The sequence below is a fragment of the Hyalella azteca genome, unplaced genomic scaffold, assembly GCF_000764305.2.
Source record: "Hyalella azteca isolate HAZT.00-mixed unplaced genomic scaffold, Hazt_2.0.2 contig6408, whole genome shotgun sequence".
NCBI classification, from domain to species: Eukaryota; Metazoa; Arthropoda; class Malacostraca; order Amphipoda; family Hyalellidae; genus Hyalella; species Hyalella azteca.
Genome location: NW_025936571.1, coordinates 350192 through 367824, shown reverse-complemented (window position 1 = coordinate 367824; position 17633 = coordinate 350192). Strand labels below are relative to the sequence as shown.

The following is a 17633-nucleotide window of genomic DNA, read 5'->3' as shown; positions in this document are numbered from 1 at the left end:
AATTGCATTAAAGTAACAGCTTTAGGATGCAATTTTAGGTTTCTGCTTCGTCAGAATCCTGCATGTGTTAAAAGAATTGCATTAAAGTAACAGCTTTAGGATGCAATTTTAGGTTTCTGCTACGTCAGAATCCTGCAGGTGTTAAAAGAATTGCATTAAAGTAACAGCTTTAGGATGCAATTTTAGGTTTCTGCTTCGTCAGAATCCTGCATGTGTTAAAAGAATTGCATTAAAGTAACAGCTTTAGGATGCAATTTGAGGTTTCTGCTACGTCAGAATCCTGCATGTGTTAAAAGAATTGCATTAAAGTAACAGCTTTATGATGCAATTTGAGGTTTCTGCTACGTCAGAACCCTACATGTTTTTAAAGACTTGAATTAAAGTAACAATGTTGCGTGCAGCGATCATCGACAGCCGCTTCACGACACACCAAGCCCTGATGCACATGCAGAAGGACATCCGCTTGGGCCTGGCCATGGGTGACAGCCTCGACTTGCCGCTCTCTCTCACCGCCACCACCAACGAGCTCTACAAGCACGCCAAGAAGCTTGGCTACGGCGAGCACGATGTCTCCAGCGTCTACGTCCGCACCCGCTACTAAACGTCCTCACTGCCTTTAAAATACATTATTGGGCTCGTGAAATGTATCTGGCGCTTCTGATTTACATGATTTTTTTCGTTTTCGTAGACGTATAATGGGTATCGCTGATCCAACAATAATTTCTGCATGTGTTTGGTTATGTTGACTTTGTTTTTGCTGTTGTTTGAGGAAATCTTTGTCAAAATAGGACGTTCAATTCTAATGCCGTGACGGAATTCAATTCAAGTCCTTATATTAACATGAAATTTTTTAATTTTTATTGACGAGCTTTCGAAATAATGAAGCCAATGATTGTAATTTTGAGTATTTGAAAGTATACCCCACAAGTTTTCAGTACATACATTCAGTACATAACCTACAAGTTCTCTCCAGGAGGGTATTCGGTAGCTCATCAATAGTCCTATGGTATTTCTTGTTACTAGGAGCATTCTTTCTGAGCACTCCAGCGTCTCGATATTTGACTTGTGCTTCAGCTGTGAGGTCACATTAGGATGCAGACAGGATCTACTGCAACTCAGCTGTGTGGTCACATTAGGATGCAGACAGGATCTACTGCAACTCAGCTGTGTGGTCACATTAGGATGCAGACAGGATCTACTGCAACTCAGCTGTGTGGTCACATTAGGATGCAGACAGGATCTACTGCAATTCAGCTGTGGGGTCCCATTAGGATGCAGACAGGATCTACTGCAACTCAGCTGTGTGGTCACATTAGGATGCAGACAGGATCTACTGCAATTCAGCTGTGGGTCCCATTAGGATGCAGACAGGATCTACTGCAATTCCCTTTTTTTCCGTGCTAGTGGTCAACGTTTCGTGCTAGCGACCTCCTCCCGTTTTTTTACTTTTTACTTGTCACTTCATTCATAATTTTCCCTTAACATTCACTTTGCATCTTTCTCAAGGTTCAGCAGGCTTGTTATGAGACTCCAAGCTCTTTACGGGTGGGGGATCATCTTTGATTTAACTAATTTATTGAAGATCGAAACCTCCCACCTTGATGATGAGCTGAAGCAATAGTGAACAACTAGACTATACATTCTATCCTCTAAAATATATTTCTTGCGTGCAATTGTACAGCTTTCTATTTCGGAGTTATTTGGAATGATAGAGGATCCTCCATAGTCCAGTTTTTCACGATTGTTTCCGCTGTATCGAAATGGAGATAAATCGATATTCTCAGTAATAAGACAAAATTATTTGACTGCTGTGTTATCACTAAATAGGATGATGATCTTTTTCTGTTCTACATGTTCAACGATGAAGCGTTTGTTTGTTAACGAAATTAAATTGCGATTGCTGCCTCTGATGCGAAAGATGTTGCATGTTCTGTATTCTTGCTTTAAATCCATTATTCAAATGAGCCCTAAATTGCGTTCTTCGGGTTTCTTGTTCTAATATTTGTTATTATTAAATGAGCGCGTTGGTGATGATAGAATTTTTAGTGTCTGTTCATCAGACTGGACAAAAATAATAATTTGATTAATATTCACTTTTTACTGTAATAATTTGAATTATAATTTTTAACTTCACTGGCATTCTCTTCAGTGAGTTTCATTGATAGAGTTTCAAAACTATTAGAGCGCTCAGCTGGCGGCCGAGTTTAAATTTTGGGTTCAACAACGCTGACTTTTCTCCTAACATGTTCAACAAAAAGTTTATAAATCTAATTACCTTGCTATATCGATTTTGGAAACGTCTTAGCGTGAAATCAATTGTAATTCTATTTCTGAAATTGCTCCGGCGTCTAATGAAAATACAAGCGCTTAGTTTTCGATTTGGCCGTATTTTTTTTTCGACTGCTGAATCTGAAGGAGAATGGAAAAATCTTATTTACTTGCGTTTAGCTTAGAATCCTTTCAGATGTGGATTAAGAAATGGAGGCATAATCGTAATTTATCTGCAATGAAATTGGATTAGGTTAAATTCATTCCGTAATTGTGGAATAATTTTAGATTAATTTTTCTGTCGTCAGGACATTGTTAAATTAGTGCATGCTTTATCCTCTAATACAGTAATATATTTTCAAAGTTCCATCAGGAATACTTGTGCAACAAGGGCTGAATTACAGCTATCGCTCAATTGTCTGTATTTATTTTCTATCGCTAATTAAAGTAATTCATAGGTTGGGCTGATGTAAGTCTATATAAAACAAGAGGCAATAGACGCATTTACACTGAAGGAATCTAGGTGTGGAATGGCCTTCATGCCACCAGCCACGAGTATTATTAGAGTGGAAGCAACTTGTCGACATCTTCCTTATACAAGCAGCAACATTAAAGCGATATTTATTTTCTGCGCCTCCTCAATGTTTAAACTTTTTTTCTGATTGATTAGCGAGTTGGCATCAAATAGGGTTTACTTCTCCTGGGCAGTGATGGTGCCATTCTCATACAAGTTCCAAAATTATTTTTATTTTTATCACAAGCAGTTGTAATTGCGCCGATTTGTGCTGAAGGTAAATTTTTTACGAAAAAGCCTTTTATTTATATCCTCTTCATCTTTGATGCGTATCTTAAAAACTGAACGTCAAATTAGCATCCTCATTTCGCTACCACAGTTTGCCGTTTCACTTCCGCCGACATGCAAAAAAAAGTCTTTAATCGTTGCAAATTCGTTAATTATTTCGAATACTAAATATCAAAATATTTAACTTGTACACTGCATTTTTCATGATATAGATAACTTGGTTGTAAACTAACAACACTCAAAGCTTATTTTTGAAGTACCGGTAGTTTGAGTAGTAATGGAGTTCATTTTTTATATTTGCTTAGAATTTTGCCCAAATGAGTTTGTGAAAAGTTCAAGAATTCTTATCATGATTTACTAATGTAATAAATATGAATGAAATATAATTATTTCCGGTTATTATACCTGATGAAAACGACGAAGAGGGAAGCATTTTTTTTAAACATGAAAATCGCACTTCGGCACCTGGCTGTGAACTACCATTTCTAGAAAAAAATTATTTTGCGTTTGTAGCGCCTTTTTTATTCTGCATTATATCTTAGAAAAATATGAAAATTGACGTATTTTATAACGATTGTGTGATCCCAAACTTAAGAGGGAGTAATTTAGGTACGCGTTCCGAAATGTAGTCTATATTAAATGATAACCACCCAAGTAAAACGGTAGTCTTTATTATCTAGTATATATGAAAGGTATTTGAAGGTATGCTCCATTTGCCACACTTTCATCCAGGCGGTATTTATCAAATCTCCATATAGAACATATTTATACATATATATTTATCAAATCTCCTTCCGAGTGCCGCTCAGGGTAGATCTAAAACACGTTTCTACGAGTAACATGAAGTGGTAGAACCAAGATGATTATATACAACGTTGTCGGACGACCAGGTCAGTGCATCGGTACGATGCACTGACACTTGGTGTGGCCCCCATAATAATGAGGAGCCCGATGCACTTGGTGTGGCCCCTCATAATAATGAGGAGCCCGATGCACTTGGTGTGGCCCCACAAGGGGGCCAGATAAGTCGAGTTCCCAGAGGCGCTGTTCCTGAGCGCCCACCACAGCCCGCGGTGTGTGACTGCAGGTCTCCGTTGGTGGGCAAAGTTGTTAGGTGGTAGTACGTCGGAGAGCTGCACTCTTGAAGGCAGCTGCTGCACACTTAATGGCAGGTGCTGCAGGCTTCAAGGCAGCTGCTGCACACTTAATGGCAGGTGCTGCAGGCTTCAAGGCAGCTGCTGCACTCTTAAAGGCAGCTGCTGGCAGGTGCTGCACTCTTAAAAGCAGCTGGTGGCAGATGCTGCACTCTTAAAGGCAGCTGCTGGCTGGTGCTGCAAACTTTAAGGCAGATGCTGCACACTTAATGGCAGCTGCTGGCAGGTGCTGCACACTTAATGGCAGCTGCTGGCAGGTGCTGCACACTTAATGGCAGCTGCTGCAGGTGCTGCAGGCTTCAAGGCAGCTGCTGGTAGGCTAGTCTGCTCAGCTCGAGTTTGTCGTGGCCGCGTCTCCTGTCGTCCTCTCCAGCGCTGGGCACGCGAGGCAGGATGGCCTGGAGGGTGTAGGCAACTGTCACCATCACCAAGTAATAATGAAATTTATTAATAATCAAGTGATCGATTATTAATGTATTAATGATTGTATCGTAAGACTTGAACCGACTTTATATTATTTCTAATATTTCTTCATAGCTGCGTAACAATGCTTGGAGAACAAATTCCAAAACACTGAAGAACGATGTCATATGTAATATTGTCACGAACTACCATAGCCAGAGGTACTAAATTTCACTTTCTTGACAGTTTTGTCATCAAAAATACGTGCTTCAAATAAATTGCATTGAGCATAATTTTGCTTTGGATGTAGAACAAATATTAAAAAAATATAATGATGGTTTACATTCGACGGTCAAACGATATGATTGGATATTGTAAACTGCAATTGCTTTCTTTTTTTTTTCATACTAAAATATCATCTCACGAAAAATAAATCGTAATTCGAATCCTATACTTGGAAAATTTGTACTGATTCTGGAATGAGAAAATACTCAACATAGCATAATAGTGTGAAGTAGCGATAATTAGCTGATTAATAAAATTAACATTCTGCGAGTAAGAGAAAATACTAAACATGGAAATAATAGGGTGTATTTGCGGTAATTAGGTGATTAATAAAATTTTAATTCAGGGAGAAAGAGAAAATACTTTATAGAAAAATAGGGTGTAGTTCATGGTTGAACTAGGATAAGGTTGACCCGTGAGAAGCTCATTTTCGCGGATGGAGCTTGTTTTTCGCCTATGACGTCACTGATCTCAGTGACGTCACGGGCATTAACCAATCACCGAAATGCGATCAAACCAATCGACCAATCCGTCATGGGAATGACGAGTTTGTTTACGTTTCTCGATCTACGTGACTTAACAAAAAAGCTGAACTGAAAGGTGGAACTTCTCGTGGGTAAACTTCAGCTAAAGGGTGTTTGTCGGTCAGCGTCTTCGTTCTTCAACCCCAATAAACTATCTGAACTTCACAATCTTTATACCAACCCCCCCCCCACTAGACGTGACAATTAATTAATTAGGGAAGAGGGAAGGCTGCTGTAAAATCTTACTCAAAACCCAACCACATCAAAACCACCATCTTCTTCAAAGGCAGGGTGGCCCAGTGGTTACAGTTCAGAGTATCAGGATTGGAGCAGAGAGGCGCGGGTTCGATCCCAGCTCTGTGCGCCAGTTTCTGGTCAGAATCGGCAAGGAGGCCGGGCGGTTAAGCACAGCAGAATTGTAGCAGTGAGTTGCGAGTTCGAGACCGCAAAATGCTGTGAATGTTCTGCGATGTTCAGAATCGGCGACAGGCCCACGGCTTAATAAACGCTGAAACCGCTATTATTATATTATTATTAACTACACCGTAGTTAACCTTGGCTAGGTTGTTGGGGCACGGCGCCATCGAGGTCAGAAGAAGCGCACTCGCCGCCATGTTCAGGAGCCCAAAGCTCCTCATCATCCACTGGAAGCCCAAGAGTTTGGTCAGCCAGACGCCCAGCATGGGACCTGACGATTTGATTCATATATAATTACTATTTAATTTGGGAATCATTATTATGTTCCATTAATAATCAGTATTTTTGTTCCATTAATAATCAGTATTTTTGTTCCATTAATAATCAGTATTTTTGTTGCATAAATAATCAATATTTGTAATAAAACGACCATAATTTTCAGCCAAAATCCATTGGTATATGCATTTTTATAGAGAAATTTCTCTTCTACTGGAATTGTGCTAATTTACGCCATCACATTCAAGAATTTTTCGAGTTGCAATCGATAATTTTTGACCAACAATCAATCGTTGACTGCTGCAGCTGGCTTACTCGTTACATTATTAATACTGTTTTTCCAACTAGCATTATTGAATAAGCCTGGGGTTAAAGTCTAATACTATTTTGCGATATTATTGAATAAACCTGGGGTTAAAGTCTAATACTATTTTGCGATATTCGTCATAAGCATCAAATGTCGATGAATAATACTATGAAATATCAACTATTTTAGCTTGGTTAAATGCGCCCACTGTCTGGCTGACTTCTGTGAAGTTAACTGTAAAGTTTTATAGAGTAGCTTGCATATTACCGATCAAAACGTGAATTGTAAACATGAACTTTACAAAGCACAATTATAATTATAAAGTAGTATATAAAAATTATTGACAGTGAACCTTAAAATACAAATCGGCTATAGACGATGTAAAGGTGTCAATTTTAAGACCCATGAACGATCTCTGCGAAATGTGACTGAGGTCGGTTTGGTATCGCACACGGTCATGCTGATGTACCACCTCTGTCGTATACGCTTTTCCTCCATACTGAGACCAAGGAAAGTTCGTAATCGGGCCCCGGTCTCGAACTTTCGACTTGGATGAGTCTATCTCGGGACCACTTATACCAATACGCTGCACAAACCGTATGCAAAGAATTTTTTACTGAACATACTTCTCCCGTGTACATAAGGTTGGGACCTTTTAGGTAGGACCAGAGTTGATGAGCTCAGGCAACAACTTTGAGGCAAGCTGTGAAGATTTTGCGAATAGTATTGTGTCCTCTAGTGCTGAAGTTTTTGCACAAACAAAGGAAATTGTAAATCCCAGATTATTGTTTATAATTTCGAATAACCTCAACTTTGTGTTCAAATTGTTCATTCTTTGTTTTCAGAAACCGTTACAATCCACAACGAGTTTTCATTCTGAACAATCCCCCGAACGAAGAGCCATATTCTTTATAACGTAGTTGTCACAGCAATTTATTGTTTACTCACTTTTTAAAATATCATTTAACCTCAACATTGTTAGGGTACGTAGTACAACATTAAAGTTTAATCACCCGCACAGTACGCAAGTGCCACAGCGCTCTGCGAGATTGCGTAAATAGTTGCGTAGTGCGCTTGTGGGGTGAGGGAGTCCACGTGGGAGGCTAGCAGGGGGAGCAGAGAGGCATCCACAGCACCCACACCGACCCCAACTCCCACATGTGGGAGAGTTAGCTTCCCAACGCTGTTGGCAACTGGGATCTGCGGTAATTTTATGTTCCAGATAAATAAAGTAATTGTTGTTAAGTTGCCATCAATATCATTCGGGTAACAGTAGTAGCATCATTAATTTTAAATCCTGCTGTATCATTAATATGCTGGTCGAAATAAATTTTAATAGGCACCAAGAACATAATTATCGGTCTTGTATTAAATAATAAATAATAAATTAAAGCGCAGAAAAAAATACTGTCGTAAGTATTAAGAAATTCAACATATCAGAGCGACCATAATTTTTCGATAAGTTAGCTCTATGAAATTTTTATCAGATCAAATTATTTGATGATTATTTTCAAGATCACCGCATTAATTATATCCCACCAAAATTGATGTGAGATCGAATTATTTGATGACTGTTTATAAAAAACTTGTTGCCGCATTAAAATTATCTCACCAAAAACGCAGCGACGGCAACCAGCAAACAGGCGGCCGCGGCGGCCCTGATGCGGCCGAAATGCTGCGCCGGTCCTGCCAAGAAAGTGGCCGCCGCGAAGTAGGCGAGGCTGTCGGGCAGGAACACAGCGCCGAGCTCCCACCGCTGGCCGTAGAAGAAAACTTCTTTGTTAAGGAAATATTGCTGAGAATATGGCGCTGGTTCTGACTTTTATGGTTATCGTTTGCCTGGATTCAATTAAAGTCTGGACTTTACAGTATATATTGTTACAATTTAATACATTGTTACAATATATTACAGTTCGTCTCTCATTAATTTAGAAGATGAGTATATGAAGTGAAAATGGCAGTGGTTCTAACTTTGGTTCTAACTAACTAGGCTTTACAGAATATATTATTACAATATAATATATTATTACAATATAATTATTACAATATAATATATTGTTACAGGCTTTAAAGAATAAATTGTTACAATATATTACGGTCCGTCTTTCATTAATTTAGAACATGGGCTTATGAAATAAGGAATACTCGGCAATTCAAGCTTTATTCGAAAAAATGTCCGGTTACTTAAAGAACCGACATTAAAAATTAATCAACATAACACAAATATAACAATAACAAACAATTATTTAAAGTCAGCATGTACGTGGTAGAAAACTTACAGTACATTACGGCGGTAGTTAGAACGTGTCAGCTCGACGGGTACATTGAGACTGATACGATATTGAAGCCAGACCATAATAATAATAATAATAGCGGTTTCAGCGTTTAGTAGGCCGTAGGCCTGTCGCCGATTCTTAACATCGCAGAACATTCACAGTATTTTGCGGTCTCGAACATCAGATAGTCATCTTATTATGAACTTTATTCATATAGAAATCAGAACTATATTAAAACAATGGGTATGAGTACACTTGAGGCCTTGACCAATGAGGTATTCAAATATGTGTTAAACTGAATGATGAGTGACTAGTGAATATTAATAGTTCCTACTATACATACGTACAGTGCAATTAAATGTACCTCTGGTGGTTCAGGAAGAAACATTGAGGAGGCTATGTGCCCAAAGTACAACAAACTGTTTTTTTTCGCCCTCGATGTCCTACTGTTTCTTTCTTTTCGATATAATTGTTTCAATCTAAATTAATCATCGGATTAATTATATCTGTCGGTGACACATCCAGAAAATAAATCAGCCAGGTGACTGGTCAAATCAGCCAGTTGCCAGTAGTTTTTCAGAAGTTCGTTGAATGTTTTTGCTGCTAAATGAAAATTGAACCTATTGGCTAGAATCGGTCAGAATATTTTATATTTTTATATCATTAGTAATTCTGAATAATAATGAAAACCATGTTAATTCATAGGAATAGATGTTTATAAGTATTTTGGTAGACATTACCCCGACCACCGACTACAGACCTCGGGATGGACGGTGGCCCTGAGATGGGATGGCAAGCAGGTCTCCAGGACGGGGAAGACAGCAGTGGCAGCCATGATGGCAGCGCCTGCCACACCCACCACCGGGTCCAGCAGCAGCTGCAGCAGACCGGGCTGGTCCGGCCCGCTGCCGAGCTCATGCTAAAGGCAATCGTAAATACAATGATATTTATTATACGATTAATATATGAGGCAATTGTAAGAACAATGATATTTATTATACGATTAATATATGAGGCAATTGTAAAAACAATGATATTTATAATACGATTAATATATGAGGCAATTTCAAAAACAATGATATTTATCATACGATTAATATATGAGGCCATTGTAAAAACAATGATATTTATTATACGATTAATATATGAGGCAATTGTAAAAACAATGATATTTATCATACGATTAATATATGAGGCAATTGAAAAAAAATATAACTCGGTACCTACTGCAGTGAGTGACAGAGAGCGCATTTTCTCATCGACGAAAACGTGAAGTCACGGACGGACGGACGGACGGACAGACAGACGGACCGGACAGACGGACATGGCGAGCATAATAGTGCATTTTTCCCATAAATGAGAAAATGCGCTAAAAAGGGTGCAGAATTGGAAATTTTGAATTTTACATTTGCAAACGTGTTCCTCGTGCAGAAGAAAATTGTCACTGTGAGGTATTTTAATGCTGAAGTCAAGGGTAAAGCACTGGAATTCTATTAAATGTTTCATCAATCTTTTAAAAATGAATGTTTCAGAATCTAGGTATCATTTATTGAGATTGTTCGTGATATTAGTCAACGCTCTGAATATAATTTATCATCTTGCTGCAGAGAAGGTATTTTTTCAATGGAAAATAATACCCAAATTCAATTAAAGGAATACATTAACAGGCTATATTTCACCTGCATATCTCTGTATGGCTCCAGTATCCGAATCATTGCACCTGTAATAAAAAAATCATGTTACATGGTCTTCTAATATTTATTGAACTTAATAAGAAAGAATCCTGAAGTGACAAAAATCGTGTCGAATTTCCACTAAATACAAGGGTGATTCACGGAAACTTCCTGATATGAAAGGTCAATAAAAAAATTAGTAAAGATATCATTAAAATATAAATTTAATTAAAAAACAAATACCTGAATTTTTGTATCGCTCAGTTTTAAAAATGACATCGGACTAATGACGGCTCCCATTGTCAATGCATTCAGTTAGTAGATTTTTTAAGTTCCTTTCAACTCGCTGCAGCATATTGACGGGTATGACGGCGATGGCTTGGCGTATGTTGTTCTACAAATGCATGAGGTAAGGCCCTTAATTGGACAGTCATTGTAAACAATTGATTTATGATAACCCAATGAAAAAAGTCATTCGGACCCAAAGCAGGGGGGATCGGGCCGGACAAAAAAGACGCCTGTCAAGGAGATGAGGCGCTCTGCAAAATGTTCCCAGCAAGCAATGTCAGGTTGAATCAACGTTGAAACAACGTTAAATATTAATAAATAACGTTAAATATTATTCCGAAATAAATATTATTAATGATATTATTATATCATTAAATATTAGTCCAGAATTAAAAGTGAATAATGTCATTTTTTCCACGTCGCACATTTCGACGTTGTTTCAATGTTGAAATTGCGTTGAGAGTTATGACGTTAACAGCGCATTTATAAAGGGTTTTATCCGGTTAACATGTTTTATCATGAATGTCGCTGTATTCACGCGATTTCAACTTTCAAACAACGTCAAAATATACGTCGTTGAAAAATGACGTTGATTCACTTTTCATTCTGGACTAATATTCAACGTTATTTCAACGCAGCAAAGTACGTTGCCTGCTGAAATACGTTGCTTTCAACGTAGCAAAGTTCGCAGCAAAAAAAGGCATCAATCATCTGCGTGTACCGAGCTGCAGTGACAGTTACTGCGCGTTTGTTTTCTTCAAAATATAAGGAATGCTCGTTGAGTAGCGATAGTGGAACGGCCATTAGAAAAGTACGTCTTGACAGCAAACGCACGCTGCTCACTTGTCCAATGCATAGCGGCAACTGACTAGGCAGAACACAAAACTTCAGGACTGTATCTTTCATATGAAATACTCTACGTCCTTTTCCAACAATATCTGACTGCTTATCTCTAAATACAAAGCAGAAAATGTCCGTGAATCATCCTGTACTGTAAAACATTACACCTAAAATGAAAAAATTATGTGACACAGACAGTTAAAAGTCATGGAAAAAGAATAAATCGTGTCACGTAGAGTTGCAGCAAGTTATGGGAGTAAACAAAAGGAATCTTGTCAGAAAAATTGACAAAAATCATGTCATATGGATCCTCCAAAATTATGGAAGTGAAAAAGGAACCGTGTCGCCTTAAATGGGGGAAAAAATCATGATACGAGCAATGTTTAATAAATCGTTGCGTCTGGAATTTAAATAAATCATGCCACTAATTAATTAATTAGTCAAATTACTAAATTTAAATTAATCATTTAAATTAATCATAGTGGAATTTAAATAAATCATGCCACTAAAAAAATTATTTTTTAACCTCACCGACGAGCATCGCAGCGGCCCCAGCGAGGATGACGAAGGGGGGCGCTGGGGAGTCGGTGAGGTGGTACAGCAGTCCCCCCATGGGGTACCCCATCACAACCCCCAACGCAACCCCACCCTGCACCCTGCCAATCATGCAACCCCGGGCCGCATCGTCGGGGTGACTGGCGGCCACCAACCCCAACCCTGCCAATATTGAACGCATGAGAATATGAAAAAAAATTGTAGAAACACAAAAGCATTGTAATTGGCTTACGTACCGTTGATAACAGGCTGACGTACCGTTGATAACAGGCTTACGTACCGTTGATAACAGGCTTACGTACCGTTGATAACAGGCTTACGTACCGTTGATAACAGGCTTACGTGCCGTTGATAATAGACTTACGTACCGTTATAACTGGTTTAAATAATGTTAATAACAACTTTATTTACTATTATTATTGTCTCACGCACCGTTATTCAAGACCGTATCAACAATTCAACGCACCGTTGATAATGAGGCAGGTGGACGCTAGGCCGTGCAGACAGCGCGCCACGGCCAAGTGCGTCAGTGACTGAGCGCACGCAAACGCTGCACATAAAACCGAAGAAATTGTACATGATTTTAGGGCGCAAATAAATTCAAACTATGCTGATATCCTAATTATTTTGCGGTAGTTGACATGGTTTATTTGAATATTTGTCCCGAATGCAATCACAAATTAAATTGTCAAATTTCCGCGAACCCATGCTGTTTTTGTCTCTTTATTTCGATATAATCTTAATTTACTTAGTCTGAACTGCTAAATATAATATTAATCTCATAATTCCGAATTCATAGTCAAACATTGAACAACCAAATTTTCTAATCGATGTGCAAAATCTATTTGGTGATTAGAAACCAAATCTACTTTCAATATTAAGAATTGGTTCACACCATACTGCCGGACACTCGCCGGTCACGGTCCAGTCCAATATTCTCTTATGCAATAGAAGACCTGCCCGAGCACCTGCCTGTGCAATAGAATACCTGCCCGAGCACCTGCCTGTGCAATAGAAGACCTGCCCGAGCACCTGCCTGTGCAATAGAAGACCTGCCCGAGCACCTGCCTGTGCAAGTCACCTGTCATGTCAGTCGCGGTCCAGCCACTCTCAACGCAAACGATATTTTGATCGAGACGTGAGTGGCATGCTGCGTATTTCTATCATAATTATTAAAAAGTATTTAAATGTTATTTATTCACTATTTCATATTCATGGGCATGTTGTGTATTTTTATCAAAAGAAGTATTCGAATGGTATTTTTTTCACTCTTTCATATTCGTAATTTTGTCTCGTGTAAACTAATTGCCATATATGGGACTTCACAATCAACGTTGTTACATTAAGTTCATCAGTTAAACAGAGATGAAATTGATAATAAATGGAATTACTACTCATATTGAAAATAAAAATAATTCAGGGGTGGAACTATTAAACTATTCATTGTTGGAAAACATCACGCCTATCCTAAAAATATATATGTATAGGTAATATTATAGAAAATGGACGAAAAAACTATACAAGTTGAGCTGATATTATATGGTTGACAAATAATTTTTTGATACATTAACAATTTCTCCGATGTATTAATTACTAGAAGCAATTAAAAGCCTAATAATTGAATTTTACCAAATAAACGGTACTGAACATATGAATACCTGCATGGCAGGGAGAACGATCCGTAAGTGGCATATGCCCGGCAGTATGGTGCGAATCAAGCCTTAATCAGTAACTAATAATTATAGTTTATGCCAGAATTTTACAATACGCTTAAAATAAAAAATACAGTTTAACTAAAATAAATGTATGAAGCCTTAATCAACAACTAATGATTATAGTTAGTGCCTGAATTTTACAATACGCTTAAAATTAAATAACAACTTCACTGAACAAAATGTATGAAGCCTTAATCAGCAACTAATAATTATAGTTTATGCCATAATTTTACAATACGCATAAAATCAAATAACAGCTTTACTGAACTAAATGCATGACTCACTAAGGGTGGACGCTAGCAAGAAGCATCCCCCGATGATCATGGGTCTGGCATAGCCTGCCCTGGCGCTCCACTTGGCCACCAGGGGCGTGACCATGAGCTGCACCAGCGACCTGATGGCTAGCACCAGGCCGACCTCCTCATCCATGTCGTCATCTTTGTCTTCGTCGTCATCTTTGTCTTCGTCTGACGTAGAGAACGGATAACGAACGCTTCTTCTTGCTTTCTGCGTGACGTCTAAAGTAGTAGCAATCCGTGATTTAATAGTGGAATTTTCTACTATTATGTGTTGGGCTTTGTGGTTTATGCCGACGTTTCGTACAGTATTATTATTTGTCATTTCTTGCGGGGTCCTTGATGTTCTCTTCGACGGTTCCAGAAAGTGGTTTCTCTTAGTTAAAAAATTAAGTTTCTCTTTAAATTTAAGAGATTCCAAAGCCTTTGCTTGGCGTAGCGATGTCAAGTCATTTATTTTTGTTTCATTGGGAAAATTCAATTCAATGAAGTCTCTATATCTGTTTACTAATGATTGGTCGGAATTACGACCAGTTTGCGGAGTCTTCCTTCGAGGAACATCTGACATGTTTGTTCTAAGGCGATTCCTCTTCTTATTCGTGACGTTGTCGATCAATGATTTAGATGGGATATGGATTGCGTGGTTAATATCTTCATTTATTTCCACGCCCATGTCTGTCTTTAGGATGTTGGGTTCGTGTAGCACCACTGCAGGTAGGGCGAAAATTGGCCGGTCCTCAGCTTCTAGTCGAGCCAAGTTTTCCGGTAAAATTGGAACTGAAAATTGGTATAAAACAAATGCTTTATTTGTCAAAAAGCTCAATATAATTACAGAAGACGATGCACAGGAACATATTTGTATGAAAATTATACTTATTTCCGAATTTACTTACTAATTCAATTTTTTGCGAGTTCGAAAATATTTTCATTTGCGTGTTTCATCAAGGCATCGTTCCAGAATTCACTGTGCATTAAGTAATGAGAGCTGGTTGATATTACTCTGAAAGATATATGGAAAGATTCAACAAAGAAAGGCTCAAGCCATTCCTCCCTTTACGAAAGGTAAATTGAAAAATATGGAAGTGAAGCTCCACTAAAAAAGATGTAAGTAAAGCTCCATTGCCACTCTACGCTCATCGACGTTCCTTCGTTCTGGCGCCTAACAGCGCTATGACACTCAATACGCTCCCGCGCTTTCGGACATTCATAAGCTCAAGTATTTTTCATGCCCACCCACGCCCCGTTACATGCTCACCCACGCCCCGTTACATGCTCACCCACGCCCCGTTACATCGCCTCGTTACATGCTCAGCCGCGCCCCGTTACACGCTCACCCACGCCCCGTTACACGCTCACCCACGCCCCGTTACACGCTCACCCACGCCCCGTTACACGCTCACCCACGCCCTGTTACACGCTCACCCACGACGGTGAGGAGGACGTTGTCCAGGACGAAGGCAGCGTAGACGACCATGACCACGGCGGTGGGTGACGACCGCTTACGCGACGTGCCTTCTTCCATCGGCCTTAGCATTTACGCTGCGGTGACTGCAGTTGTGACGATCACTGAAAACTTATGATAATTTAATAAAATTTATGTTTTTTCTTCAGCGAGAAAATTGAAAGGAAAACCAGCGTGAAAATAAAAACAAATCCTGACCCCTGAAAATATTGAAAAATAAAATTGCAGATCAGTTGACAGCTGTCGTGACGATCGCTGAAAACTAATGCTAATTCAATAAAATTAATGTTTTTTCTTTAGCGAGAAAATTGAAATGAAAACCAGTGTAATGATGATGATGATAAATCCTGATCCCTGGAAACATAGAAAAATAAAATTGCAGATGAACGCTGCTTCGAATTGTAGTTTCAGATTAGTAAGCGATCAGAAATGGCTTGCTAATCATCCCATTGTCAATATTTGGGGATATTTGCGGTCGAATTTTTTTACATAAGTTCCTCTTTCTTGTGTCGTAAAGATATTTTGTTTCCCGCAGAGATAATTTTGATTCGTCCATGTTGGGGTTGTTACCGTAAAATGTAAAGTTTCAATCTGGCAGATACATTTTGTAAAAATTTTTAAGAAATGAATTTCCGGGTTGGCAAGCTTTACTTGTTTGATAGAATTGCTTGACGTTAAAATGAAGTAAATTTTCTCGTTTCGTAATTTTGTGGACTGCGACGTTACCATGCCCGATACGGGGTTACAAATAAAGAACATAATTCAGTCGACCACTTAACTTGAAATATCGTAAGGAACTGGTCTTCTGTATAGGGAACAATAAATGTGTAGTTTGATTGCCAAAAAATGCTTTTAAATATAAGGTTTTATTGCATTTGCTAGTACAAATCGCAAGCACTCTAAAGGAAAAAATCAAGTTAATTCACTATATTTCTACTGAAAACGTTTCGGAGACCAGCGTCATTATCATTTAAAAACTTCATAAATATAATAATAATTCTCGCATCAAGAGCATAATCAAAATTAACCGGATAAAATCCTAAATTCTTCTTTGCTTGAAATTATTAATTGATAGGTATTTAGCTCACAAATTCGGTTGAGCTCACAAATTCATATTCCTAGAAGACGCAATCAAACCCGTGTTTGTAGTAATACAAGGCATCAATTGTTCGCCACTCTTCGGCGTTCCGACCAGCCAGCACCTCTGCGCGCCACGGACTGAAGACCCATGACGACCAGCGGGCTGTTTTGAGAGGCTATGAATGAGCTGTTGGCGGCTGATCTTCTTTGAGTATCTGCCAGAAACTGTATGAATAAAAAAAATTTACGAGTATAAGTACGAAAACAGTCACCGTATAGATAGCAATGACCGCTGTGTGCAACATTTCGTGCAATTATCGATGCACACAGATGAAAGATACCTTTGAATAAACATGATTTGTCCAAAATGCAAATTTCAATTACGACGCTTAAAATTTCATTTGTTATGCAATTCAAATAAATTTATAGCATGTTTGGTGGGAGATGACTATGAACAAACAATTGGTTCGTTGAACAAATAGCTGGTCAATTCAAAGACTTCTTGTAAAGCTGCTGCGGATAACAGCCACATTTGCTCTCGGGTAAGTGGAGTGTTTCAGCCAAAACCCAAAGCATTTATATATTTTGCTTTGACGCAAATGAATTACTTCTGATTTTATTTAAGAAACATTTTAAAATATCATTTTCACTTTGACGCCAAACCTAATTCTTAATTAATGCTCAATTTTAATTTCAGACTTGATGCCGAATTACGTCAAGTTCTGACTAAACGTGGGAAATCATAACGATACACCTTACCGAATTTTTCAATATTTACCATTCTATTATCTGCGAAAATAATTTGACGTTAAAAAATTAATATCTACTTCAAGAGGATGTACTCGCATTTTTTTTGAGTGCAATGCAGAATATATATTTTTTTCCAAAATTCACTCTGGCTCCCGAATTTTGTCGATGCTGCTGAACATGCCAAGTTTCTTCGATGCTGCGGTAACTAAAACAAAAAATTTCAATTGCCGGAGAAAAGGAGGGGCGTTTATCTGGGCTCCACA

At 38.5% G+C, this 17633-nt stretch overlaps 1 protein-coding gene across 1 annotated transcript in view; it reads right to left on the bottom strand.

The window, feature by feature from the left end:
• Positions 1 to 3752: 3752 nt before the first annotated feature.
• The window catches only part of LOC125177999 (synaptic vesicular amine transporter-like), a 17643-nt gene continuing 3762 nt past the window's right edge, over positions 3753 to 17633 (bottom strand). The window contains exons 2-11 of the mRNA XM_047880820.1: positions 15501 to 15617; positions 14067 to 14855; positions 12534 to 12617; positions 12044 to 12229; positions 10391 to 10431; positions 9472 to 9630; positions 8048 to 8230; positions 7449 to 7635; positions 5990 to 6123; positions 3753 to 4622 (exon numbers count right to left, since the gene is read on the bottom strand). Coding sequence (XP_047736776.1) covers positions 4524 to 4622; positions 5990 to 6123; positions 7449 to 7635; positions 8048 to 8230; positions 9472 to 9630; positions 10391 to 10431; positions 12044 to 12229; positions 12534 to 12617; positions 14067 to 14855; positions 15501 to 15612 — 1974 coding nt within the window. The 5' untranslated portion in view covers positions 15613 to 15617 and the 3' untranslated portion in view covers positions 3753 to 4523. The remainder of the gene's footprint in view (positions 4623 to 5989; positions 6124 to 7448; positions 7636 to 8047; positions 8231 to 9471; positions 9631 to 10390; positions 10432 to 12043; positions 12230 to 12533; positions 12618 to 14066; positions 14856 to 15500; positions 15618 to 17633) is intronic.